General features: G+C 45.8%; 1 protein-coding gene across 1 annotated transcript; it reads right to left on the reverse strand.

The window, feature by feature from the left end:
• Nucleotides 1-22: 22 nt before the first annotated feature.
• LOC131187311 (adhesion G-protein coupled receptor G5-like) lies at nucleotides 23-8553 on the reverse strand (the record flags this gene model as incomplete). The annotated part of the gene is made up of 4 exons (XM_058161570.1): nucleotides 8430-8553; nucleotides 6929-7191; nucleotides 4013-4103; nucleotides 23-154 (listed from the first exon to the last, which is right to left on the reverse strand). Coding segments are annotated over exons 2-4 (320 nt in total), but the record flags the coding sequence as incomplete, so codon positions are not given.
• Nucleotides 8554-12256: the final 3703 nt, after the last annotated feature.

Raw genomic sequence — 12256 nt, forward strand, 5'->3', positions numbered from 1 at the left:
TTTGCAGGTGTGTTCCTTAGGCTGATGAAGAGGGCGAGCTCTGAGCTGTCTAAGCTTCTGCACCACCATCACTAAGATAACCATGTTGAAGAACACGGTGCCACCAATATAAACAATGGTGATATGCTTCAAGATGGAAGAGGTGATCCAGCATCTGGAGGAGAAGAAAACCAAAAATCAGAGGCTCCTTTATGTTTCAAAGAGAGACCAAGAAAGGTCTTGTGTCAATCCATCAGAAGCCAAGGTGTGATGGGCCAGGGCATGGCACAGAGATAACGCAAACAGCTGGCGGTTCAAAACACCCCTTTATTGCTCCAAATTTCCCCAAACGCTCCCAAGTTTCTGGCAAGTCCCAGAGCAGAGTGATAAAAAACCCTGACACAGACCTCAAGCAGCCTCTGGCTACAATTAGTCCAGTCCAGCGCTGTCAGCACCAAGGCTGCACAGCAATAAATCCAAATTTATTGGCAAATCAAAGAGTTCAGGAAGCTAAAGATCCAGGTAATTGGTCCAGAAGGTCAGAAGGAATGCAAGGACTCTTGGAAAGTTAAATGTCAGCGTGCAACACTTCAGGAACTCAGTGTTTGTTCCTGACAAATGCCCCTCCCCACAGTGTCTCCTTAAGCCTCATTCCCCAGGTTTGTCTTGTGAAGATGGGCATGGCACTCTTCTCCCAAGTAGCCTGCTCTATCTGCTCTGTTCATGTCTTCTCCACTCTCCGAGCCCTTGGATCAGGAGGGGGTGGTCTTTGCTCCTCGCATGAGCTCTGTCTCTCATGTTCATTCTGCCTCTGTTCCTCCCTGTCTACAAACTGTCTTAATCCTGAAAGTCCTGGGCCTTCCCCATTTTCTTCCAAAGACAACGAAGCCGCCCCCTCAACCTCTGTCAGCTCAGGTTCCAGCTAGTCTTCCCCCGCAGATTCAGGCTCTGACGAGGGCATTACACAAGTCACACAACATTTTCAATCTGCTCTCTGTGTTAACCAGAGCTCATGCAACAGAGACCAGATTGGAGATCCAGCCGTTCTGAGGCTGACCGGACACTAGTTAGGTCCTATAGTAGGACCTACCTAGTGGCATTGAGGGATGCGAAGCGTTCTTACATTTCCTCCCTCATTGCGTCGGCAGATAACCGCCCGGCCGCCCTGTTTCGGGTTACCCGCTCTCTCCTCCAACAGGAGGGGTGGGAGGACCCATTACAAGGGCGTGCCGAGAAGTTTAACGGTTATCTATACGATAAAATCGTTCAGCTTCGGGATGGATTGGATCAAAATTGGGTAGATCCAGGCGAGAGTTTCGAGACCCGTCTTGTTGAGACTGTTTGGGATGGTTTTGACCCTGTGACTCCCGAGGACATGGACAGGTTGCTGGGAAGGTTGAATGCCACCACATGTTTAGTGGACCCGTGTCATCTCATCCGGATCATCGCAATCTTGGTCCAAGCTATCCCGGAGCTGAGCGATTTTATCGTATAGATAACCGCTAAACTCCTCGGCACGTCCCTGTAAGGGGTCATCCCGTCCCCCCTGGTGTAGGAGGGAACGGGTCACCCGAAACAGGGCGGCCGGGCGGTTATCTGCCGACACAATGAGGAAGGAAGCGTAGGAACGCTTCACCACCCTCAGTGTCACTAGGTAGGTCCTTGAAAAAGACCTAACTAGTGTCCGATCAGCTTCGGAATGGCTGGACCTCCAGGCACTCTCTAGGCGTTTTCTCCGGCGTTTCATCTCTCTCAGCTCCTCAGAGAACCAAGGAGCTAATTGAGATCTGCGCCGGGTCAGAGGCCGCAAAGGCACGACACGGTCCAAAGCCCCAGCCGCGGCCTGTTCCCAGGCCGCAACTAGTTCTTCGATCGTGCCGTGGGCAAGATCCTCAGGGAACGGCCCAAGCTCCGTCTGAAACCTCTCGGGGTCCATCAGGCGCCTGGGACGGAACCAACGCATTGGTTCCGTCTCCCTGCGGTGGTGGGTAGTGGTCTGAAAGTCTAGGCGGAGGAGAAAATGATCTGACCATGATACCGGTATCGTCACTAAATCTCTTACTACCAGATCATTAAACCACTGTCCAGAGATATAAATCAAGTCCAGTGCGGATCCCCCCGTGTGAGTAGGGCCATCAGTTACTTGAATCAGGTCCAAGGCCGTCATGGAAGCCTGGAACTCCTGAAGCACTGTTGACGACAAGCCGGCCAATGGCAAGTTGAAATCACCCATGACCAAAAGTCTGGGGATCTCAACAGCCACCCCGGCAAGCACCTCCAGCAGCTCAGGCAGGGCTGTAGTCACGTAGCAAGGAGCCAGGTACGCGATCAACAGACCCATCTGATTCTTATGGCCCCACTTCACAAGAAGGGATTCACAGCCGGCTATCTGAGGAACAGTGGTCTCTCGGCTCAGACCCTCTTTCATTACAACCGCCACCCTCCACCCCTACCCTGGGCCTCGGTTGATGGAATGCTCGGAAACCTGGAGGGCACAGTTCAACTAGGGGCACCCCCCCTTCTGCGCCCAACCAGGTCTCCGTAATGCCCATAAAGTCCATGGACTCCCCCTGAATAAGGTCACAAATCAGGGGGGCCTTATTAACCACGGACCGGGCATTACACAACATCAACTGGAGGCCCGGGCTCTGAGGATCCTGGCCTTCGAAGCAGGGAAAGACTGGGGGCGGAGCACTTGATCGTTAAACAGCGAGCACATGCTCCCAAAAAATGATACGGCCCCTTGCTTCCGCCATATCTGCCCCTCCCACTTACCGTATAGAACCAACTTCCACATCTAGAACGTACCCCTCACCCCCCTCCCTCGGACCTGGTGAAAAAACGCCATGAACAAGACCCGCGACTGGGCGTGCCCTCCCCGACGGGTTCTTCCCCCCACCCGTCATTTCTCTCCCCCCCTTTAAAAACCCTTATTAAAAAACCTATGTACAAAACCCCATAACTTTGAGGGACAGGAAGAAAAGCTCAACCAACAGGAGGGTGACATAAAAGAAATGTGAGTCTAAATGCCAGAACTGTAGTGTGAAAAAGCATGTCAGGCAAAATACAGGTAGTCCTCGACTTATGACCCCGATTGAGCCCGAAATGTCTATTGTTAAGTGAGACGTTAGTTACGTGAGTTTTGTCCCATGTTACGACCTTTCTTGCCAGAGTTGTTAAGTGAATCTGGCTTCCCCATGAACTTGGTTTCTCAGAAGGTTGCAAAAGGGGATCAAAGGAGACTGCAAATGTCATAAATATGAACCACTTGCCAAGCATCTGAATTTTGATCACATGATCAGGGGGATGCTGGAAAGGTCGTAACTATGAAAAACAGTCATAGGTCACTTTTTTCAGTACCGTTTTTACTTTGAATGGTTACTAACCAGGCTGTTGTAAGTCTAGGTCAGTCTCTTGTCTGAGATGCTATTGGTCCATGATGGCGAACCTATGGCCACAACTGTCACGCGGAGCAACCTCTGCTGGCACGTGAGCCAACGCCCAGGTCAGCTCCACCGCGCATGCCCACACTCTGGCGGTTGCCCACACCTCCGGCCAGCTGATTTTTGTGTGTCTGGTGTGTGCACATGTGCAGGGGGTGGGTGGGTGTGACACCCCCCCCAATCCCATTTTTGGTTCCAGGAGGCTTCAGGGAGGCCCACTAGCATCAAAACGGGGGTTGCATGCACATGCGTGGGGGGAGTGCAGAGGGTCGTGTATGCATAGGTGGGGGCAGGGGGAGTGCAGGGGATGCGCAACGCATGCACAGGGGTGGGGCCTGCGGAGGGCATTGCATTATGGGTGTCAACACACAAGCACTTGCTGTTCTCCTGCCTGAGCAGGGGGCTGGACTAGAAGACCTCCAAGGTCCCTTCCAGCTATATTACTATTACTATTACTATTACTAGTCTAGTCTAGTCTATGTCACTTTTATCAATGCTGTTGTAACTTCAAGCAGTCACTAAACAAATCTTGTAAGTCAAGAACTGTCTGTATAATATATAGGAGTTAAAACTACACAGCTGCTACTCACATGGGAGTCTGAGAGCCGGTTTGAATGTCCTGCTGACCATAAACGTTCTGCATGCTAAGGATGCTGGCCAGGATGATGACTCCAGGGAACCCTGCAGAATGAGAGAAGACACAGTGAGGGACTCCAAAGTGAGACTTTAGCAGGCATACACAGACAGGCCTCGACTTACATCCGTTCATTTAGTGATGGTTCGAAGTTACAACGTCACTGAAAAAAAGTAACTTCTTGTGACCGTTTTTCACATTTACGACCATTGAAGCATCCCCCCACCCCATGGTCACGACATTTATTTCCAGACACTTGGCAACTGACTCATATTTATGACGGGGGCCGTGTCCCCAGATCACATGATCCCCTTGTGCAACCTTCTGAGAAGCAAAGTCAGTGGGGAAGCCAGAGATAAACCAGGTTATTAACTTAAGAACTGCAATGATTCACTTAACAAGAAATGTTATGGCAAGAAAAGTCATAAAATGAGGCAAAACACACTCCACAAATGTCTCCCTTAGCAACATAAATTTTGGGCTCAATTATGGCCGTGAGTTGAGGACTACCTGTACAATAGTTCCTCTACGTCAAATACCTGACCTTCGGACATTCCGTCGCGAACTGAAGACACATCTCTTTATTCGCGCGGGGCTGGCTTAAATTGGATTTTTAATGTGAAATTTTATTAATTTTAAACGGGGTTTAAAATTACGGTAATTTTAATTTCAGGCTAATTTTAAATAAGTTTTTTAAATGGTATTTTAACCTGTATATTTGTATTGCTGGTTTTATCTTGCCTGTACACCGCCCTGAGTCCTTCGGGAGAAGGGCGGTATAAAAATCAAATAAAATAAATAAAGCAATAAATAATAAAGCAATTACATTTAGAAGATTCAGCCTCCATCCTGAAGACCTACATGTTGAAGGTGGCACCTTCTTTGGAAGTCTTTAATCCAGAAGACTCAATGGTGAGTGTCCAGATGGAAGGCAGGTTACTCTCAGGGGCCCTGTGTCTATCTTTCACCTGGTCTGGGGAACTTAAAGGAATCCCAATGTTTAAAGAATCTTCCCCCCTCTCTCTAATTGGAAAGAAATCTGCTTGCACCTTTTCCATGCAAGACATTTTATTCAAAGGCAGTAACAAGGGAGGTACTAATACCACTCTATAAACTTAGTAAGACCACACCTAGAGTCCTGCGTCCAGTTTTGGTCACCACACTATAAAAAAGATGCTGAGACTCTAGAAAGAGTGCAGAGAAGAGCAACCAGGATGATGAGGGGACTGGAGGCTAAAACATACAATGAACGGTTGCAGGAACTGGGCCTGGCTAGTCTAGTGAAGAGAAGGACCAGGGGAGACAGGATAGCAGCCTTCCAATACTTGAGGGGCTGCCACAAAGAAGAGGGGATCAAGCTGTTCTCCAAGGCACCTGAAGGCCAGACAAGGAATAATGGATGGAAACTGATCGAGGAGAGATTCAACCTGGAAATAAGGAGAAATTTCCTGACAGTGAGAACCATCAACCCATGGAACAGAAGTTGCCTTCAGAAATTGTGGGAGCTTCATCCCTAGAAGCTTCCAAGAAGAGACTGGGCTGCCATCTGTCAGAAATGGTGTAGGGTCTCTTGCTTGGGCTGGGTGGGAGGGTGGACTAGATGACCTACAAGATCCCTTCCAAGTCTTATTCTGTTGTTATTATTCACTTTTATGCGCTACAGTCCACCATCAGATGTAACGGAGTGACTAACCTGATGTAGCATTTAAGTTTGGGTGAGATAGGGAGGGGAGGGAAGACTGACGACTGAAGGCCTGCTGGCCAGGGAATTCTGGGAGTTGAAATCCACAAATCTTAAACGTGTCAGAATTGGGAAACAAATACGACCACAATTGAGCCCAACATTTCTGTTGTTAAGTGAGACATTTGCTAAATGAGTTTTACCCCATTTTACAATCTTTCTGGCCACAGTTAACTGTGAATCACTGCCGTGGTTAAGTTAGTAACACAGTTGTTAAGTGAATCTGGCTTATCCATTGACTTTGTTCATCTGGAGGTTAACAAAAGGGGATCACGTGACCCTGGGACACCGCAACAGTAGTAGTGACCAGTTGCCAAGTGTCCAAATTTTGATCACATGACCTCAGGATGCTACAATGGTTGAAAGTGTGAAGAACGGTCGTAATTTTTTCAATGCTGTTGTAACTTTGAACCGTCACTAAATGAACTATTGCAAAACAAGGACTACCTGTATTTTAGAACAGGAATTTTCTAAACTTGGGAACTTTAAGACTAATGGACTTCAATTCTGGGAGTTGAAGTCCACAAGTCTTAAAGTTGCTAAGTTTGGAGATCTCAGCTTTGGAGAACAAGAACTCTGAATTTGTAGCAAGACTAGATCAGTTGCTAGAATAGAATAGAATAGAATAGAATAGAATAGAATAGAATAGAATAGAATAGAATAGAATAGAATAATAACTTTATTGTCACTTTGGATGTACACTAATCAGCATACATTAAAATGAAATTTCATTGCATACAGCTCTCAGAGGGTCACCACCTCCATTATGCACTACAATATGCTCTATACCTTCCCTACAGGGTTTGTGTTATGTGAAAACTGTAAGAGGGTGTGCTGTGGACACTGCTTTGTTATGTTCCTGGAAGTTAGGAAAGATAGGACAGACAGACAGACAGACAGACAGATAGATGAGAGAGAGAGAGAGAGAGAGAGATGAAAGATAGAAGTCAAACTATTGTCCTTGTTAATATCTCCTTTCTACTACTCAGATATGACTTCTTTCTCCCACTGCTCAGTGCAACTAATTTTTCAACCAGATGCACAAGCTGCATTTCTTGTTTTGGAAAGCAAACAAGAGACAAAGGAACTCATGATGTGTTTTTCCAATACAGGCAGTGTACAAATCCTTACCCCACCCCGCAGCACACAGCTTGAGCAGATAACGCCTTATGTAGGAGTTGTAGACTTTGATCACCAGCAGGTAGAGGTGGAAGCCCTCGATGGCCATCCAGGTCAAACTGCAGAGCAAGGAGTAGTGAAGGAAGGCAGCCAGGATCCTACACCACCACAGATGGACAACCAAAGTCTTGCTGATCAAGAATGACACGTTGAGAAAGAAAAGGGCGCCCAGAAGATTGATGTGGATCTTTGTGGTGGAATCGTGATAGAGCTTCCTACAAGGAGAAAGGGAAAGAAGATCATCTGGAGAGTTGGAGCTGGTAGGGTCCAGAAAGGAGAGAAATACTACAGGTAGTCCTTGACTTACAACCACAATTGAGCCCCAGATTTCCCCTGCTAAGCAAGACAGTTGTTAAGTGAGTTTTGCCCCATTTTATGACTTCTTGTTCTGACCCAACTCCCCAAACATGACAAACCCTCTGTAGTTGAAGCGATAATTCCTTTATTAGGAGTGCCAATAGCCCTGGCAGCCTAACAAGTCCGTCCGGCAGGGAGATGAATGGTTGTCTGCCACATCTACTCATCTCCGCCCCCTGCCTTTTATCCCCAGAGCTAGGGTGGGGCTTTGCTAGCAGCAGTCATTCTTCCTTCCTAAGGATCAGCCCATAAATTTCCACTGCTCTCCTCTCCTCTGCCTTCTGTACATCCATGCATGTCAGGCACTGGACCCAGCTGTTCCTCCTCTTCCTCATCAGCCACCTCCAGACCTGGGGGCTGTTGACTCTCCATCTGAGGGCTGACGGACGGCCCAGGCTCCAACCCTCTCTCTCTCTCTCTCTCTGCCAGCCCCATTCCCTCTTCCCCCTCTGAGCTCTCAGGTTGCCTTGATGCTGGCCCTGACTCCTGCACCTCCTCCTCATCCTCCAATTCGCCTGCTAGAGGGGTCGGCGGCTGACAGGCCACTGGCCTGTCTTACAGTTGGTAACTGTGGTAAGACAACTGTACAGTCTTACAGTTGTCTTACCACAGTTGTTAAGTGGATCACCGCACTTATTGGTAACCCGATTAAGTGAATCTGGTTTCCACATTGACTTTGCTTGTCAGAAGGTCGCAAAGGGGGATCACATCATCCAAGAACACTGCAACCGTCATAAATGTGAGTCAGTTGTCAAAGCACTTGAATGTAAATCATGTGACCATGAGGATGCTGAAACGGTCGTAAGTGTGAAAAACGGTCCTAAGTCACTTTTTCCAGTGCGTTGTAACTTTGAACAGTCACTAAACAAACTGTTGTAAGTTGAGGACTACCTGTATTTTCATTTGTTTTCCTTTTCTAAATTAAATTACTTTAAATTATTTAAACAATTAGATGGTTGCCCATCTCAGTAAGATGACCCTCGCAGCATCCAAGAAATTAAAGCCAAAACCAGACATGTCCTCATTTCTCTGTGTCCCACATTGTCCCTGTGCCTGGGAGAGTCTTTCTCTGACCCTGAAAGGATTCTGTGGTTACCTGGTGAAAAGGTATAAGAAGATGGTGATGAAACAAGCCGATGCTGAGATTCCACAGCCAATGTCACTGAGATAGGTCAAAGGGACCAGTAACTTTTCATCCAGAGACTCTGAAGACAGTTGCTGAAGAAGGGGAGAAAGAAGAAATTGCAAAGCCAATTACAAGGAAAGGGATGTCCATTTCTTACACAGGTAATAAACTCCTGTCCTCCACTGCAACCTCCATTATCCCCCATCAGCACAGACCACACTATCTGAGATTGATGAAACGTGACCTGGACCTGTCCAGGGAAGGAGCATCGTCAAAACGGAAGGATTCACTCAGGGGTGAAATGCTCCCAATTCGGACCGAATCGCTCAATCCGGTAAAGATGGTAGCAGGTGGTTCGGAGAACCGGTAGCAAAAATCCCTGCCCCCACATACCGCACGATCATCAGAGGTTTGTTTTTTTTTACTTTTAAAAGCATTTTTTCTTCGGCTGAAAAAATGCTTTTAAAAATAACAAAAATGCCTCTGATGATCGTGTGGCTCAACTGGGATTGTCCAAACCCTTTCAAAGAATTTTTTCTATAACCTCTTCAGCCAAAGAGGTTGTAAAAAAAAAGCTTTTAAAAGGCTTCCCTGGCGATCCCAGCTGAGCTGCCTGATCACCAGAATGTTTTTTAAAAAATGGGTTTTTTTCCCTCTGGCGATCCATTTAAAAGCATGTTTTCTACAAGCTCTTCGGCCGAAGAGGTTGTAGAAAAAATGCTTTTAAAAGTAAAAAAAAAAAAAGTTGGCCACGCCCACCCAGTCACATTACCCCCCCCATCAAACCACACCCACAGAACCAGTAGTAAATTTTAATTTCACCCTTGAATTTGCTACCTTTAACAATTTGTTAGAACATAGAACAATAGAGTTTAAGCAGGGTTGAAATCCAGCAGATTCTGACAGGTTCTGAAGAACTGGTAGCGGAAATTTTGAGTAGTTCGGAGAACTGTCAAATGCCACCTCTGGCTGGCCCCACAGTAGGGTGGGAATGGAGATTTTGCAATATCCTTCCCCTGCCACACCCACCAAGCCACGCCCACAGAACCGGTAGTAAAAAAAATTGGATTTCACCACTGAGTTTAATCAATTAACCGAGTTGGAAGGGACCTTCTAGGTCATTTAGTCCAGCCCCCCACCAAAGCAGGAGACCCTACACCATTTCTGACAGGTGGCAGTCCAGTCTTTTCTTGAAAGCTTCCAGTGATGAAGCTCCCACAACTTCCAAAGGCAACTTCTGTTCCATTCATTGATTGTTCTCACTGTCAGAAAATTCCTCCTTATTTCTATTGCTTTGGAAAACAGGTTGACCCACTCCTCTCTGTGGCAGCCCCTCAAATATTGGAAGACTGCTATCATGTCTCCCTAGTCCTTCTTTTCATTAAATTAGACATACCCAGTTCCTGCAACTGTTCTTCATATGCTTTAGCCTCCAGTCCCCTAATCATCTTGGTTGCTCTTCTCTTCACTTTTCTAGAGTCTCAACATCTTTTAATAGGATGGGACCAAAACTGGATGCAGGATCTTACTAAGTTGGAAAGGACCATGGAGGTCTTCTATTTCAACCTCGGCTCAAGCAGGAGACTGTATATCATTTCAGACAAATGGTTGTCCAGTCTCTTCTTGAAAGCCTCAAGTGATGGAGCACCTACAGCTTCTGAAGCCAAGCTATTCTGTTGGCTGATTGGTCTAACCATTAGGAATTTTCTCCTTAGTTCTAAGTTGCTTCTCTCCTTGGTTAGTTTCCATCCATTTTTTCTTGTCTTGTCTTTTGGTGCTTTGGAAAATAGTTTTGTTTTTTGTTTTTTTTTATTTGCATTTATATCCCGCCCTTCTCCGAAGACTCAGGGCAGCTTACATTGTGTTAAGCAATAGTCTTCATCCATTTGTATATTATATACAAAGTCAGCTTTTATTGCCCCCAACAATCTGGGTCCTCATTTTACCTACCTTATAAAGGATGGAAGGGTGAGTCAACTTGGGCCTGGTGGGACTTGAACCTGCAGTAATTGCAAGCAGCTATGTTAATAACAGACTGCTTAGTCTGTTGAGCCACCAGAGACCCCACCAGACACCCCTCGTCTTTGTAGGAGGCCCTCAAATACTGGAACACTGCTACCTTGTCTCCCCTGGTCCATCTTTTCATTAGTCAATGTGTTAATGTGCCAAGTGTTACGATATTGCAGCAGATACTCATGTTGTTGCACAGAGTGGACAACATGGTTCTCAAGTGCACCAATGCTCATCAGGTGTTGCTCCTGGGCCTACCAGACTCTCTGCTCAACTGAATAGTTTAAAAGGTTTTTAGATTAAAGCAGTGGTGAAGTCCAATTCTTTTTTTACTACCGGTTCTGTGGGCATGGCTTGGTGGGAGTGGTGAGGCTTGGTGGGCATGGCAGGGGAAGGATACTGTAAAATCTCCATTCCCTCTCCACTCAGCCAGCCATAATAGCCCAGGCTGTAAGGAGCCTGTTATTAGAACACAGTAGCCTGCAATTACTGCAGGTTCAAGCCCGGCCCAAGGTTGACTCAGCCTTCCATCCTTTATAAGGTAGGTAAAATGAGGACCCAGATTGTTGGGGGGGCAATAAGTTGACTTTGTAAATATACAAATAGAATGAGACTATTGCCTTATACACTGTAAGCCACCCTGACTCTTCGGAGAAGGGCGGGATATAAATGTAAATTAAAAAAAAAAGCCAGAAGTGGTATTTGCTGTTTCTCCATCCTACTCAAAATTTCCGCTGCCAGTTCTCCAAACTGCTCAAAATTTGCACTATCAGTTCTCCAGAACCTGTCAGAACCTGCTGGATTTCACCCCTGGATTAAAGGTTATTTAGGACACAAATGTAATTTTCCAAAAGGCAATTGGACTTTACTGGGGGGTTTTTTCCTTGAAAACGTTTCACTTCTCATCCTAGATGCTTCTTCAGTTCAGTTTTTCAGAACTGAAGAAGCTTCTTGGGTGACAAGTGAAACATTTTCGAGGAAAAACCAAGAAAGTCTTGTTGCCTTTTGGAAAAGCACCTTTGGGACAACCATGTCCTGGATGATTGAGAATCTCCATAGACATTTAGGTTGTTGCTTTGCTACAAGGCAAAGCAACAACCTCTAGCATCTTCATGAGTTCTAGGAGTCTCCAAGAATCCACAAAGTTCTCTCTGGGATGGAAGAGAACATCCTAACCATTAGTGACCATAACCAATGGTTATGCCTATGCACCCATCACAGGCTTTCCAAATCCTGGAGTTGCTCTATCACCCCAAAAAGACTCTTCTTACCTTAGACTGTTACTCTCAAGAAATAACTTCTCCATTGCCTTTCCTTGCGATTCAGTTTTATGCTAAGTAAAACTTGAACTGGGCAAACTTTGTGCAACATTTTAAGTGATATTACAAGGTAGCTGCCATTTTATCGATTTTAAATTTTCTACTAATTTTAAATGGGGTTTGGTTTTATAAATTTTAAAGTTCTAGGCTAATTATAATAAGTTTTTAACTTGCATTTTAAATTGTATACTGTGGTGTTTGTATTTTATTGTTGCCTGTACACCGCCCTGAGTCCTTCGGGAGAAGGGCGGTATAAAAATCAAATAAATAAATAAATAAATAAATAAATAAATACCTGTTTGGATGCTTAAGTGCGATGAAGTGCAAAATCCGTTTTCAATCAGCTCCCCATCTTTCAATATTCTTACGCTTGCAATAGATTTTATCACCCACCTATATAACACTTCTGGTTTTTATACCTCTTTATAAATAGTTACTACTCTCATTCCCCTGTGACATTTCAGTTTT

This window comes from Ahaetulla prasina, unplaced genomic scaffold, assembly GCF_028640845.1.
Source record: "Ahaetulla prasina isolate Xishuangbanna unplaced genomic scaffold, ASM2864084v1 Contig255, whole genome shotgun sequence".
Taxonomy (NCBI): domain Eukaryota; kingdom Metazoa; phylum Chordata; class Lepidosauria; order Squamata; family Colubridae; genus Ahaetulla; species Ahaetulla prasina.